Here is a 16,764-nt window from a genome sequence, read left to right as displayed (position 1 = left end):
ACTTTAAAACACTGGGCAAAAGCGTAGGAATGCAGAGCTAAACACTAGTGTGGAACTGGCTTGTTAAGATAATGATCGTGAAGAGCTTTGAATTATTAATAACAAGATACTTAGAGTAGAGGAATTCACACTAGATTAGCATTAGTGTCCCATTATTGCAAAACTGGCCACACGAACATCCATTAAGGTTATTTATTGTGGCTGAAAGTACCCACAACTGCCTACTAACTGTTGCACGATCTAATGGCGTTGGTGATCAAGCAATCTTGTGTTCGTAAGAGGAGGCCCCTTGAAATAGGACCACCACTTCGCCTTGCTTCTTATCGTGGTTTTTGAAAAGCACTTATGTTGACATCCATCATGGGATTTGGTCCAAAAAGAAATAGAAACAGTTATACAAAGGCACGTAATGTTTCCATCAAAATTCAATAATAAAAACTAATATAACAGCGATATAATCACATTTTTATCATACTTTTTCTGCATTGACGTTTCCTCTGAAGATAAGCTCATCTCAGTTTACATTTTCTTTCTTTCTTTTTTTCTTTCTAATAATCCTTCCTTTACTGTTGTTTAAGGTGGCTGCCTAATTTTGAACGTTCGAATTGAGCCCACGATGAGCGCACGCTCAAAAACCGCTGAAAAATCTACAAGATTTTATTGAAGAACCATACGCGTTTTGAGCTTCAACAGGGCAAAACCCTCGAATTTTGCACGGGAAAAAACTCCTAAAAATCTAGGTTATATCAACATTTTAGGAAAAGTTTAAATCAGGAACAAGTGAAAAAATAGATTTTTGTAGGGATTTTTGTTCGACTTTATGAGATTTTATAAGAGCACCGAAACTACAAAATATGACAAATCAATGTATCTCTCTGTCTTTTTTTCGAAGATATCCATGTATTATTGTATAATGATTGACTAGCCTTCATTCATGCAATCATATAGTCTGCAAATAACTATTATCTTTTTCATCTTAATTTTTTTCTAATCACTTCCGGTGGCGCAATTTTTACTCCAAAAGCTCGTGCGTAGGCTTCCATTAAATGCTGATTATCTCGAAAACGAGCTCGGGACGCCCTATTTTTCTTTCCAGATTTGGAATCAGCATTAAATTTCAATTCGGAAAATCGAAGTTTTAAAAAAAGCTTAAATCAATTTCCAAAAGTAGGCAGTCACCTTAAGTTGTTTGCTGCTCATTCAAAACTTTTGTTCCACAATGAAACAAATTAAATTTCCCTCTAAATTGATCAATCTAAATCAATCAGCTACATGAAAACCCATCAATGTAGATAACAAAAGGCCGATTATTATCTACAAGCTAAAAGATGCATGTTTTATATTAAAAACCGAATTACTCACATTCGACAATATGAAAAACGAGAGTAAGACTGGGAACGAGCAACACGAACAATTAATGATTTCAAAAATGTAGCTTTTTATCATTTAATGTTACTACAATGAAATTTTGAAAGATCACTCATTTCGCTATACTCTTTCTAATGAAAGCATTGTTGTCTTCTATAACTAAAGAACTAAGGTATCTCAAGGGACACACCCTTTTTCAAATGGTCCACACCGAATGCTTTACAAAAGGCCTTTCGATTTAAAGTTTTTCCGTTCCAGAACACGTGTCATTCTTTCTCTTGATAATTAAATTCTTTGTTTAAGTTGAATCCATAATCAAGTGTCTTCTCATGCACAACCATTAAACAGAGAAATTGTATTCAAGGGAATGACAAATAATCTGAAATGATGTAAGTAATAAGGAAAGCATTGTATGCCAAAGCTGAATGGAATCGATTGTTGGACGATGTTTTATATTAGATGAACTGATAAAAAATTTACAGCAATTGATCCTCCAATATATTCCTCCCTCTGCAAAAGTTATTTTTCACTTTTTAGTTGCTTATCGCCTATTACTCAAAATACCATTAACTGCTATACAGGATTATCTAGTAATTAACTCTTACAAAGATTACTCCATCCGCAAAACTCATCCCACTCATCTAAATTCTAATTCGATCAGTTAGTTAGCCGTGCCCTGACTTAAATCAGCCAGAGGTTGTTTCAGGGTACGATCTGTAAGTTAGCCGTGCCCTGACTTAAATCAGCTCAGAGGTTGTTTCAGGGTACGATCTGTAAGTTAGCCGTGCCCTGCTGACTTTGATCAGCCCAGAGTTTGTTTCAGGGCTCGATCTGTGAATTAGCCGTGCCCTGACTTAGATCAGCCCAGAGGTTGTTTCAGGGTATCGATAAGCATACTATAAATGTTTTACAGTTGGACAAAGCAATTCAAGAAAAATTACCTGATGTTTTGTCTAAAAGAAATAGTCTATTGACCTAACACGTTTTATGATTAATGTGCTGTGTTCGAGATTGGTTATTGATACACTGTAATTACAGTAGAATGATAATTGGAAACATGGTCTGCATGCAAAGGGTCCACACACTGGGTCAGTCTTCTCCACTTGGTTTATCTGAAGTTTAGTGTTTATTTTTGTGTAAGGGAAACCAAACAAGCCAAAAAAACTGACGTCTTCAATTAGCAGATATCATAGATGCATGTAAATAACATGCAAATGAGACAACAAGCATGTATGATTCACGAAACAAAAAAACTACTCATTGCGGGTTTAACAGTAATAACAGCTATTCCAGACGTACTCCGATTGTGAGAGTGCTCTCGTCTCCGCGATTCTCGCATGTTAATACTTCCAATTCTCCGTGTAAGAGAAAATGTTTTCATGAGTGTGAAACGGCATGGCACGTGTTATCTCGTTACAACGCGCGGAATGGACAACATCATTTGAACCAATCACAGTGCGCGAGATCAATCGCCGTCCAATCAGAATGCTTGTTCTAGGCACCTTAACACTCTTACGAAAACTACTCTAGTTAGACGTCAGACACACTTTAGCAGACATAACTTCAAGCCGTCCATATCCGTCCATACTTCAATTTGATTATCAATATATATATACATACATACAACATGCACATTTTGAACACTTCACAGTTTGGATTAATTAATCAAGAAATAATAGAAACAAACCTACACAAGAACTTGCTAGAATGAATGTGAGTCTTTTTATGTACACAGGTTTGTAGTTTGAACCCAACAAAATACACTTCAATCAATTGTAAAGAATTTCTTGTAAGTCGGGGTCTGCATGCAGAGTATAATATGACAATGTAGTATACAGTGCGGAACAAGGTAAAAACAATGGCCTAGGTAACTATGATTAACCATTTGGCTAGTTCTAGCCTGCGCAATGAAATGAGACCTATTCTGTCCATCAATATAATAAGGATGAGAATATGAATGAGACATGTACGAACTTCAAGCTAAGTAAATACTTGACTCACCTGACTCTTCAGTCTTTTTATCACAAAGATACTCTAGGTTATTTTCTGTTTACCTTCAAGTTGTGTTATGATAAACTGAGTACCGAGCTTCTGCAAATCTCCTTCTTGACTCCGAAGGAATAGCTGAACATCCGAAACTGTTTATCATTACACGATATTAAACTTATTACTTACATCATTTCTGTCATACGACGTATATAGTAGCTCAAACTAGTTTAATCCGACACTTGTAGTTATCTCTTGATATTATCTAGTCTGCTGAACGAATACTACGAATAGTAGATAGATGAAAGAACATTCATAATAGAGAATGAGGTAGCAAAAGTAACACGCAAAGGCATCAGTACAGGATGTATCTTAAACAAATCAAAATCTAATCAATCAACTGATTTCTAATTTATAATCTCTCAAATTTTATAAACCTATCGTGAATGAGAACAGTCTGCTTTATCTAAATTAGTTTTTCTCGACGAATTACTGAGTTTTGTTTTATTCCTTCTCGTCAATAGTTCATCGATGACGATTCCATTCCTACTGCGTAAATGGGTAAAAATTAAAAATTAAAAATATATATTCCCCCAGAAACCAATAAACCAGGAAAATATCGAATAAGGCTTTAATCGATACAAGTCAATATTATCTACTATGCCAAATTCGTTTACATATAGACTCAATACTAGCTAGTTATACGACGATAATCATGGAACGAAAGAACGGGGTTTATATTCCTTATTTTCAGGATGTGAAAGATTTAGCTTGACCTGATGTTCATTCAAGGCATATAACACTTGAATCGACAGCTCTCACTTATGATCGTCAAGATATAACAAAACGTCAGTCACTTTTGAAGTCCTTTTTTGAGCACAATTTTTCTATAAGCCTTTTCATAGTTTAAGAATCGATTCCACTGCGCATGCGATTTTATCCCGAAATTCTCACCTTCTTTTGTTTAATTAAGAACAAAAGGTTTAGACAAAAGAAGGTGAGAAATTCGGGATAAAATCGCATGCGCAGTGGAATCGATTCTTAAACTATGAAAAGGCTTATTATAAACCACGTATCATGCTCTTAGAACCAATATAAGTTGTATCTATATTCATGCGTCTTCTCATATGCAACAGTTAAATAAAGAAATGATACTCTAGGGAATAACACGTGGTATGAAATGGGAAAGCATTAAAAGACGGAATTAACAATTAATCATGCTAAGTGGTTCATTGTTTAGTTCATTTTTGTTAACAATTATTATAACTTGCTTTAACAAACTCAGAAATCCTGAAAATCTGAGTTACGCAACCTCTATTTCTATCATCATCTGGAGTTTAATTTAGACGAGTGTGTGAAATGCCATTGGAGTTACATGCTCTAATCGATAAATTCTCGGACGTTCATTAATTTTATCAAATTGCTCAAGGCCAATTAGGTATACTCGATTGATGTACACATTGTAGTAAGTGTGACAAGCCTAGAATTATTCACTGTATAAAAACAGTGCAAGCCTACCTGACTGGCTAAGGATATTATACACAACTATAGACTAAAGCTTCTATTTTTGTTATGTTCTTTAAAAGGAAATTTACTCTATATACTACTCATATACACATCAAGTAAAAGATGTAACAATAGCTTCAATCAAAAAAGTCTTTTTTTAAGAAAAAGGAAATAAAAAAAAGGAAATTTACACTAGATGAACAAGTGCGATTTCGTAGTCCCATCACTCAGTTGCCACATTAATCGTGGTAAAGCAAGAATTGATGCATGGATAAAAATAAATAAAAAAGTGAATAAATGATTGCATAAATGAATAAATGAACGATTAACTAAACGAACGAATGAACGAAAGAATGAATTTCATGGAAGTAGAACCAAGCAGAAAACTGCGAATTAACAAACGAATAGAAAAACTATACGGAATGTTATATTTTCCTTGAGTTTTGGAACTAATTCCTTATGCTTACCCAACCAAACATAAATGTTCTAAAAGAAATAAAAATCGAGCTCATTATGTTTTTAGAATTTGTTGCTTTCAAAAGCACCCCTCCCCCCTCCAAATCAAAAGAAAATAATAAAAAATGAAAGAAAATAAATAATGAATAAATAAAAAATATGGGACCACAATATTTGGACATTTTCAGTCAGCAAAACAAGCCAAAAATAACAAACTAAACCAAAGATTTCGTTATTTTGGGCCTAATTTATTTATCGCTGAATGTGGCAAAGGAGGGCTAATTTAGACAGCAATTTCTAGCCGGCTAGGTTTTTTAAAGGCATTCTAAGCTAGAAAATAATTCAATCAAAAATAGATATATCATAGATATCAAGGGTGATATCATCCCATCTTTGATAAAATAGGATGCAACTCATGAAATGGAGCTGGCTTTAAAAACTTTCTAGTTTGAAATAAAAAAGAAATTTCTGTTTACATTATATTACGATTTGCATCACAACGGCCTTTTGAAGAATAGAAGACATCTGCTTTTTTGGCAATAATTTCGAAAGTGAATGAAATCGTTTTAACCGACATTGATTCACTTAAGCCAATCAAGAAATCGTACATACAAACACTATTTCAATCGCTAAAATAATCATAATTAATATATACAGTTATTCAGACTGATAATTCCTAAGCAGGTCTCCAGATATCTCAAGGTAAAAGTTAATATACGAAAACGCAACGTGACCAAAAAACCTAAAAACCAACAGTACCTTTCTCGCTTACTCTCGTTTTGTAAACTGAAGATAATTTTTAACGCCGGTTTACTCTAAATTTTGACGACTATAGTTTGAAAAAAAATTTTTTTAATGTCCCTAAACCAAATAACTGGAAACTGTTTTATAGGACAAACAAAACTGCATGAAAAAAAGGTTAAAGTTTTCATAAATAATATCTTGAACACTCACGTCGTGGAAAGATGCTGAAATTAGTCGAAATTTTTTTCGTAAAAATATAAATGAAACAAATTTAAAGTGCAAAATTTAAGGCAATTTTGATTAAAAAAATTGATAAAAATTATGATTCCAAGCAGCTTTTTTCTGAAGAACAGCATTTTTTTCTGCGGCCCCCGGTTGAATGAAGTTTGATAGAATAGCACGATGTCCAAACATAACTGAATTAAGGTAAACTCTTATTTAAATTTGAATTATCACAAATAAAATTAAATTGCAAGCCTAACTGTATTGTATAGCTATGTTCATAATTTTAGTGATCTTGAGATATAATGTTTCTCTTGATCTGGTGACAGCTTTTCCTAAAATCCTGCTTGAAACATTAAAGGAGAAAATACCTACGAAGATCTGCTGACCGATAGATAACCGTTAATTAACTTAAATAAAGAGCTTCTACCTACCTTATTTTCCTTGTACGAAGATTATGCAAACCAGGTTACGGCGTAAAGTTTGTAGCTTCTCTTTCTGTTGAAGTGATTCGATTTTTTTGACGTCTTCAAAGGTATTGAGAATGAAACCATTACAGCTTTGCAGCTCTGCTCTAAATGGATTCTCTCACGGTCGTTTTCATCTTCGCCACAGAAACAATCATCAAAATTTAAACCTTCTTTGTTTTAAACGTTAGGTAGTTGGATGAAACACAGTAGAAACAAAAATAAATAAAATCCTCACTTATTTGAAATACACAGGCCTTGAAAGCGAGGTGAGCTAAATGGATAATACAAGCAGAACTAAAACAATCTAAACTCGGAGTCGAATTAAAACAATTACATTTGCTGAAGATTTTTACTTGAATAGATAATGAACTATAGCTCGTCATTAACTATTAATAGTATTTGTGAGAATACAAAACGGCTCGGGGAAAATTAGTACAATTTGATACTAAAATCTCGAGAGCAGTTGAGATAAAATAGTTTAATCAAGTGAAACATTCTTGTCGCTATGGCGGGAAAGTTGGGAAATTAGGCGGGAAATATAGAGCAACTGTTCAGCAACGTTCTAGAGTCGAACCAGTCTTAACTATTATACGAAACAAGGGCATACGTCACATTAATTTTAATGCCTATTACTAGAAACCCCTTTCTGAAGGTTTTTTATAGCATTATTTCAGCATTGTTTTATTTGACGAAAGAACTTCGAACCATTCGAGAAAATACGAAACCGCATTACGGTATAAATTAACCGAGTAATTGCCAATGACAAACTACAAAGCAAATTCGAGAATCGTAATTTATATTACTTGATCTCACAAATTAAACCCAAAACTATATTAAGCTTGATGTATCTGTTTTCTGTTATGTTTTACAGGACAAAGTTCTAGCCAATCAGATTGAGTTAAAAAAGATGATTGTTTTAGTAACTCGATAACGACCACAGTAGGCAGAGCACAGTAATCTAACTGATTAGTGAATTAAATTCATAAAGGTGGCTGACCAATGAGAGACTAGTAGGGTGATGTCACCTAGATAGCGAAGGTTCTTGTATTATGAGAGGAATATGGCTTACTTCACAGTCATGAAATTCGATAAAAAAAGAAAAAAGTCAAAAACCCGCAACGTTTCTGGCCAGATCTTCACAGAACCGATTATTATAACACTTATTTTTCAACATTTCGGTAACCCAGGACCATAGTTAATGCATGGTGGGGTCATTTTGACTACCACTACCAAGATGCTTTGCAAAATTTTCTTTATAATTCATATTCTAATTCATTCATAATTCTTAAGTTGAGCATTCTTTACATATAGTATTTGGAAATATTCGGACGAAAAGTCAAACTAATAAACCTGAGTAAATAAATCTGTAATCAAGAAAAGCTTATAACCGGCCGCATTTCAGTGGTATTAGATCATTGCGATGAGCGTTTACAGCAAATCGGTCTGGTCATGAGACACGGGCTGAGTGTGACGTCCATCCCTAGCTTGGTTTCATGTAAAATACTGGATAATAAGACAATAAGAAAAAAAGCTTGAGATTAACACAGCATGGATTGAACGCTATAAAAAAACGTCCAGCTACAATGAAATAAGGCAACAAGTGATGATAAAAAATATACTATTATTCTCAGCCTAGGCATGAATTTGATTTTTCTAAATGCACTTTATTTTAATTCACCAACATTGATTTATTACATCTTTTATTTTATTTTAGAAATTAGAGGGTTTTTTTTGAGTCGTTTGTTCAAAGAATTGCCGCCCAAAAATATTTATAGTTTCCGTTGCGCACCAATCATAAGCTCAAACTGAACCAGTGCCGTACCGTTCAATCATAGCAAGGAAACCATTTAAGAGTCAAGAAGAATTGATGTTTCTCATTCTTCCTCAACTAATGACTAGCTAGAAAATTACTCGTTCTTAGAATTACATTTGACTTAAATCAAAGGATTATTACTTTAGTATTGCCAGAATTATATCGAGTTACCATAGAATGTCAGATACGCCAGGAGCTGTAAGTGTGGAAGTGACAGGACCGGCCATGCAAATATGGAAAAAAATATGAAAACAAAAATATTTATTATATCATTTCAGTTGGGATGATAATTCTACATTATTATGTATGTGTGAAGGTGATTGAGTAGGGTTTTTGCTCACTTGAAATACAAATGTGTTGTAATCCTATAAGCAATGCAACGCATCTAGAGAAAAATATCGTCCAGGGATCCCCACGCGCGGATACTGAGTGGTCAAAACGTCGGACAATATTAAGAATACCGAAAACGTGGGTTCGAGTCACGTCAAGGGTTTATGTTATATTCGGTTTCCCTTGGGGTGTTTTGCGATCAAGATGATCTAAGAGACCAGTTATGAAATACAAAATCCACTTTCTTTTTGCGGAAGAGTGGATACGAATAGTTCCGAGGGGTCAAATTCCCTTTATTTTATCATATAGTGAATTTAGGATTTTGTTTTGCGTAGCAGAAGGCGTGCTCTCGACTCTCACATCTGGGGCCTTGGGTTTGATTCTGGACTAGCTATCACATGTAAGTTGAGTTTTTTGGGACTCTCCCGGCCCTTGAATCAATTTGGGTTTTTTACACACTAAGTTCCAATTCTATCTGCGAATTAGTCGCGAGCCCTGTCTTTGATCACCCCAGAGGATGCTTCAGAGAATTGATATAGTTTGAAGATTTCCTTTTCCAAAAATTAACCTTGCTGGTGGATTGTTTTATGCATTGTTTGTACCGAGGCTAGACCACAATGCATTCGATTTATTTCAACTCCTAAAATCCTATAAACTACAATGAGTGAGCTAACCTTAGGCACAGTTTCCCCATTTCTTATCTTTGTCGTAGTGTATTGTGGTAGAGCACCAAAGACGAAAATGGTCCGTCTTTGTACACGTGTTGTAGTGATGTCCTTTGTAGATGAATGGGAACGCGCAGAATCTTCCTGAAGTCGTTTTTACACCATTAGAATAAAATCCTGCAGAAAAAAAGAAATCAAAACTAAGGCAACATTGCTACCCAAATTGTTAATGTTGAATCGATTTGTCAATTCATAGAAAAGGAGCATGACGACTGAAAAATGGGGAGGTCATGTAAAGGGTACCTTGAAACAGACAATCCCAACGTTTTCGTGCCACACAAACCACTACGTAACTCTCGAGCAAGACGCGTGGCTCTTGAACCAGTGGCTGATTTTGCCCACACCCGAGACCTTTTAGGCAATCTCCTCGTCTTTACAGTTTTAACTTACCGGCTGTAATTTGACTTGAAGGGAATCTTGGGTGGTGACCCGGGTTCGATTCCCAGACTCAATTAGAGGTTTATCCGGGCTACGGGTTTTTCCTCCCTCCGCAAAAATCTACTTCTAAGAATTAAGAAGACCCACTTTTAAAAAACCCTGTTACAGTAAATTTCAATCCCGGTCGTTACCTCAAAACATCAAAATGTTCATTTGTGAAAGGACTTTTTGAACAAAACAGCACACCAAACAAATATAACTTTAAAATGGTAGCTTCAACTGTAGAAATAATTTTAGCTTTGCATGAATCTGTGAAGGACTAAATAAACTTTTAATCCGAGCCCAGAATTCAAATTTGCAACGTTCGTTTCATTAATGCAAGCTTCAAAGCAATATGGAAATCAACCTTCCAATAATGAACTGAATCTTTGAACCTTGATAGGAACGCATGAGTTGGTTGGACTGTAATTCCCATTTATTTTATTCATATTAAAATTTAAGGAATATCAAACGCGCGCACATGTCTCTGTACTGTGATATAAACATGCTGGGAGCTGTAAAGCAAAAAGAGAAGCAAGCTTAGGAACACGAGGCGTAGCCGATTTGTTCTCTTCCTTCTCGAGTGCTCTCCCTGCTCTCAGAGTGTTTATATCACAGTACAGAGACATAAGCAGCCGTTTTATATTGCTTTATAAAATATTTTCCAACTACTTTGCGCGAGCGTGTCTATGTCTTCTGATATAGACACGGTAGACAACCAATCAGCGTGCGCGTTTTATACTTTTCTAGTATATCTAGGCGCCTAACAACGATTAGGTGATTTTTTTTTTTTACCTGCACAGTTTCCCCACTTTCCACTGTACATGGCTGTTGTCGAACACCAGGGACGATTATGATCCTTGGTAGTACAGCTCTTGTAAACCACACCCTTGTAAGTGAACGGAAAGGCACAGTACTTTCCTGAGGCTGTCTTTACACCAGAAGTGAGACCTGTATTACGTTAAGCATATAATTTTCATCAGATAGATCATCACAAGGAAAATTTCATAGATGGTGTAATTTTTGGACACAACAATTTCGATACATCACTGTCATTTTAAGCATGATTTTCTTTACATACCCGCACAGTTTCCCCACTTTCCACTGTATATGGCTGTTGTTGAACACCAGGGACGATTATGATCCTTCGTAGTACAGCTCTTGTATACCACACCCTTGTAAGTGAACGGAAAGGCACAGTACTTTCCTGAGGCTGTCTTTACACCAGAAGTGAGACCTGTATTACGTTAAGCATACGTTTTATCCGATAGATCACCACAATGAAAATTTCATAGACGGTGTGATTTTTTGGACACAACAATTTCGATACATCACTGTCATTTTAAGCATGATTTTCTTTACATACCCGCACAGTTTCCCCACTTTCCACTGTATATGGCTGTTGTTGAACACCAGGGACGATTATGATCCTTCGTAGTACAGCTCTTGTAAACCACACCCTTGTAAGTGAACGGAAAGGCACAGTACTTTCCTGAGGTTGTCTTTACACCAGACGTGAGACCTGTATTACATTAAGCATAAGTTTCATCAGACAATGAAAATTTGACTAAAATGTCATCAGGAGGAAGGAGTGACTTTGAAAATTAAGAAACCTATTCAAGCCACTAAGAAATCTTACTATTTTATTGAATGGAAAAAACTTTCGAGAGATACCTTATTGCAAAGTTTTTTGATGGACGAAAATAATTTTACGTTTTTTTTTTTTTTTTTTTTTTTCCTTAATAGGAAAACCTTTCGAGACATACTAATACGACGTTTTTCGATAATGAAAAGAATTTCCTTTTGACTGGAAAAATTGCTTTGAAACATCTCTTCAAATCAGACTGAAAGCTATATTGGTTCTGGTCTTACGAGTTTATTGTAAGATCTCACAGTATTATGACGATTTTCTCAGATCGACAACTCCCTAGACATATCGTTTAGTATAAAGAAAATTCATTCGATTCTTTTAATTTGTTCATGATCACCGAGTCAAATGCTAAATCATTGGCTGTGAAGTTGTTAAAATACTGGCAAACCTACCATAGATATTCAGTAGCACAATTTGCAGAGTAAGAATTGCAAGAAGTTTCTTTTGAATCATCGCGAATCAGTGTAGTAGCTGTGTAGTGCCAAGTAACAAACCTTCCGTCTTGCGTCCTGGATCAAGTGCCGCAGACGGAAAGCTACACCGTTGTTCTATAAGTGTTAATCTATCCCATGACTCTTCAGGCCGTTTGGCAGTTGAATAATGCGGCTGGAGGAGGAGATAAAAAGGGCTTGTGTGTGGGCATAGTTAATAGGAGGGTTAATATTATTAACTACGGTGTGGGTGGGGAGGGGGGAGTTGACAGACAACAGACAAGAAAACCGCGTGCTGCAGAAAATCATAAGCTGCGCATAGTGTTGATTCAGTAATATTACTTTGTTTCCGAACGAGCAGAACATATTACACTATATTACGCTTGATTACAGTACTATGTGAAAGAATATTAAATCTAGAATTAGAAGAAATTGAATAAAGACAGTCCAGTGCTGAATGTCTATAGAAGTGACTGAGTCATTATGATTTATCCATGGTGCACGAGAACAATAATAATGCCCCCCTCCACCATTCCAACATCCCCCCCCCCGTTCCCCTCAGACACAAACCGTCCAACTTCTTACATGTTAAAACGCGTAATCTTCTATATGATTTGAGTTGAAAATGCTTTACCAATTAGCTAGCCAAACAGTGGTTCTCAAGTTGCAATTTCACTTCAGAAAGGAAATAGTTAACTTTATACGAACTTTCGAAATGAAGCAAGCAATTATTGAGGTTAACTAGAGAATATTGATTTATAACAATTTTAATTGTCAAAATTAATGTTTTTTCAGTAATTCCGGGCTTAACTTACCCTTCGGTTCTCGCTAATAAAAGTTAAAACCTTGAACGTTCGTTCATGGATTTGGAGCCAAAAACTGCAGACATGATTTTTCACGCTTTGACTGAATTTCATGAATGCAAATTATATATCTCTTTTAGAATTTTCGAAACAAGACACATTTGACAAAATGCAGGGGAGTAAAAGCCATTTTGTAAGATAAACAATGTGTACATATTTAGAGCACGTTTCAATTATATGTCTAGACAAATCGGTTGTTGAATTTAGAATGAATGAAGAAATAATAATTTTTAGCTCTATTTCTCATTTCATGTTTTTCTTAACTTTTTACGTGAATATATAAAAAAAACTTCCGTCTGTTTGTGTCTAATTATAATATATAAATTAATGCACTGTATAAAAGCGGAGCTCCCTGAACAATCTTTGTTGTTTTAGCTTGCACGAGGTTCAAAAATAATGTTAAAACAATAAGGTCTATTTCAAACTCAGAGTTTTCATAGACTTTATCTGAAAGTCGTTTAGAAATAACGTGTTTTTTATAAAATATATTTACATAAAATGTGGTCCTGAGCTACTGAATTTTAGCTTCTTTAAGTTTTCAGGACTAATTTTTTTTTTGAAATTTTGTGATATAAATTCACTTTAGCAAAGTCGTTATTACATAATATGCACAAAAAAAGAAGGGGGGGGGGGGGGGGAGGAAGGATAGCCATGTGATTTAAAAAGATTTAAATTGAGGATAGGTCGAGTGCTAATTCAGCAAGACAGCCTGTCCAATTCTATTTTTTGTGCATTTCAGTACAGGCAGAGAACTATTTAAAAAATCGATATTTTACATGTAAGCCTTCGGAAAATCAGAAAACTTATGTTGCAAAGCGTTTTCAAATTTTTAGCTTATAGCTAAAAGCCTTCGTCAGGAATGGTTAATGAATTAATAAATTCAAGCTCACTGCTTCATGACCCGTGACCGAAAAGCAGTGAAACTGAAATTCATAACCATTCCTGAAGAAGGCTTACAGCTAGCAAACACTTGCAAACACTTTACAATAATTCATAGATCAGTTTTAACCAGATTTTTCTATTTTCTTATCTATCCAGTATTTTGAATAATTACCAAATTCATGATTATCTTGGACAGTTTCATATTGAAACATTTCTTTTTTACTCAAACATTTTTAATATTTATGTAATTACACTTATTTCCTTTGTATTCACAATTCTCTATTGATCACTGGAATTAAAATTTAAAAACTTGAATTGAATTGACAAGTAATAATGAAGGACTACATGCTCGTGCAATTTGAAAAAAAAATGGACTAAAATTTCCATTGACTGCTTTATCCTGATTTTAGAAGTCATTCTGTTTAGACCTATTATTGACGGCTCTCGAAACTCCAGTGTATGCAAGCTTAGCCTCATTTTTGAAGTCAGTAAACAAAAGCAAAGTAAGAATAACAAAACAACCAGCTTCTGGATTCGAGGCAAAGCCCACTCACACTGGAGATTTAAGAGTCGTTAATGGAATCTCTGATTATTGAGTATTTATTTCAATATCATTATTTTTATAATAAATCTTATTATCATTATTATTATAAATAATAATTTATTCAAAAATACTTTCAAATAACAACAACAATAATAATAATAAAACAATAAAAAAGAGATTATGAATATAAAATAACAAATATATGCACAAATTACTTATTTATTAACGAAAACATATTTTGAAATAAATTAATAGCTCAAAACACGAGTCCAGCTCTTCACACTGATATAATATTATATCAAAACTATACATTTATTATTAAATTCGAAATATTTCTGAATTTCGGCTACATTGGCATTAAGGTTAAAGTCATTCAAGAATTCATTGTCCTTATAAAAAGGGGTTCTTGTCCCCCTGACACACATGTGTACTGACTTGCATACGTGTCCCCTGTCTTCTTGGTTAACTTCTCAACAAGGTGCTTTAGAAAAATCTGGCATTCTGCCCTCATCCCTCCATTTTTGCTGAAAACTAAGGCTATGCTCTTACATAAAAAATGTACTCTTACATCAAAAAATGTAATTATTATTATTGCTAATGTTATTACTATTATTATTATTATTATTATTATTATTATTATTAATATTTTACAACAAAACCATTTCATGGATTAGAGCCAAACATAGATTTAGGAACCATAGTTGGAGCCATCTGTCAAATTCAATATGAGTTGAATTTATTATTAGGTTTTATTATTAACTTTTTAGTATCCTTTATCTATTTATTGTATGATTGTATTGATTTTTATTATTATTATTAACAACAACAACAACAATAACTTTATTGTTCCTAAAAAAGTAAATTAAGTACAAAAATTATCTTATTTGGTATATCAGTTGATGAGAGCACAGACATTTAGAAATAGCTTTAGAAACTAATACAGCTAAATGTCTTATTATTATTATTATTATTATCGTATTATTTATTATTGAATCTCTAATTTATGGAAGATAAGAAATAGCACTTATAAGTCTCTATAGTCTTATAAGATCTACATGTTACTTCTCAAGCAACTCAAACTGCTATGTATGAGATCTTATTCTTTCTATCATGACAGAAAGAGAAAATGAATTAATAACTATAAAAAGCTGAGACTTAAATTTTCTTATCTAGCTGTTGAGATTGCCTCCATTTGAAAATGAATATAATAACATTACTCAGGGTGATCAATGCTGCCCCACCAAAACTCAAACCACTTGGTACAAGAGAAAAAACTAATACTTGTACAACAAACCCAAACACAATACCTGAGGTGCGACCAAGCGAAACTATAAATGCTTTTTCAAATTTCAGAGCAGCATTCAGAGCTGCTTGCACTAAATATGCAAAAACACCCACACCAATCGCAAACACATAGTCGATACTTTTACAGGAAGGAAATTGAAATCCTCTGTCTAAGTATGAACCACATATTGAATAAATGAGTCCAACCAAACCAAAGTAGAATATGATGACTGAAGATGTGAGAGAATATCTTCCAAGAACCCTCACCAGAATCATGGACAACGCAGTGGTCATTGCAGAACCCACAGCAACAATCGAAGGTAACCAAATATTATCATACTCAGGAGCTTCCTCTGGATGTCCAAAGATAAATATTGGTCTTGCAATCAGTATAACTCCAATTAAGCAGATAATTAAAAGAAATATGTAGATTCTTTGGAGTGGTTCTTTCAGGAATATTCTTCCAAAGATGGCGACAAACACGGGAGTCGTGAACATCAGTACTGTAGCGTCGCCTATTGGCATGTTCTGTACAGCGTAAAGTCGTGTTAGCATCCCAGAAGTACCAGTAAATCCTCTCAAAATCAGAAATACCATTATCTTTGGGGAAAAGCTAATCCTTTCATTTGCGTGGATCAAGAATGGGACTGTTATTGCTAGTTGTATCAAGAACCTTATAACTCCAATCTCAAACACTGGCATTTGTTTACAAAGTTTAGCAAAGACGTTCATCAGGACCAATGTCAACGAGGACAGAATGGCAAAAGAAATGCCGAAGAAAGGTTTACAACGATGATGTTTCTTTTTGTCTGGCATCATAATAATATCTTCGGTATTAGGAGTTGTTCCTGGAATATCTTCAGAGCAGTCCGCCATATTGTTTTTAGCTACAGGTACACACAGGCAGCCCAAGCAATGTTTTTGTGTACAGCCTGCTAAGCAGCAGCGGACAGGGGTAGAGTTGAAAACGCTGACCCCCGGTCCGTGGACCACTATACGGACCCCTCTACGGACCCAGTCTACGGACCACCCCTAAAAAAACTTTGAAATAATAATGATGATCATAATAATA

General features: G+C 34.6%; 3 protein-coding genes across 8 annotated transcripts in view; all 3 read right to left on the bottom strand.

The window, feature by feature from the left end:
* Positions 1-6,980, bottom strand: part of LOC116306706 (uncharacterized) — a 59,193-nt gene extending 52,213 nt beyond the window's left edge. For 3 of the 6 annotated variants that reach the window (XM_031716792.2, XM_031716796.2, XM_031716795.2), the window contains exon 1: positions 6,717-6,973. The gene's annotated coding sequence lies outside the window, so the exon portion shown is untranslated. Of the gene's footprint in view, positions 1-6,716 lie in introns of all 6 variants that reach the window. The other 3 variants (XM_031716798.2, XM_031716794.2, XM_031716797.2) reach the window with 3 other exon arrangements.
* Positions 6,981-8,395: 1,415 nt separating this feature from the next.
* Positions 8,396-12,240, bottom strand: LOC116306723 (epididymal sperm-binding protein 1). The gene is made up of 6 exons (XM_089032057.1): positions 12,081-12,240; positions 11,404-11,559; positions 11,119-11,274; positions 10,833-10,988; positions 9,570-9,737; positions 8,396-8,761 (listed from the first exon to the last, which is right to left on the bottom strand). Exons 1-5 carry the CDS (start codon positions 12,139-12,141, stop codon positions 9,571-9,573), a joined length of 696 nt encoding a protein of 231 aa, XP_088888183.1. The 5' UTR covers positions 12,142-12,240; the 3' UTR covers positions 8,396-8,761; position 9,570.
* A 1,374-nt stretch (positions 12,241-13,614) lies between these two features.
* Positions 13,615-16,628, bottom strand: LOC116306699 (solute carrier family 35 member G1). The gene has a single exon (XM_089032088.1). It carries the CDS (start codon positions 16,566-16,568, stop codon positions 15,564-15,566), a length of 1,005 nt encoding a protein of 334 aa, XP_088888214.1. The 5' UTR covers positions 16,569-16,628; the 3' UTR covers positions 13,615-15,563.
* Positions 16,629-16,764: the final 136 nt, after the last annotated feature.

This window comes from Actinia tenebrosa, unplaced genomic scaffold (genome assembly GCF_029948245.1).
Source record: "Actinia tenebrosa isolate PJP-AT-01 unplaced genomic scaffold, QUT_ActTen_1.0 PGA_scaffold17__23_contigs__length_9995812, whole genome shotgun sequence".
Classification (NCBI taxonomy): Eukaryota; Metazoa; Cnidaria; class Anthozoa; order Actiniaria; family Actiniidae; genus Actinia; species Actinia tenebrosa.
The sequence above is the reverse complement of the archived record's forward strand: the minus strand, read 5'-3'. Positions and strand labels throughout refer to the sequence as shown.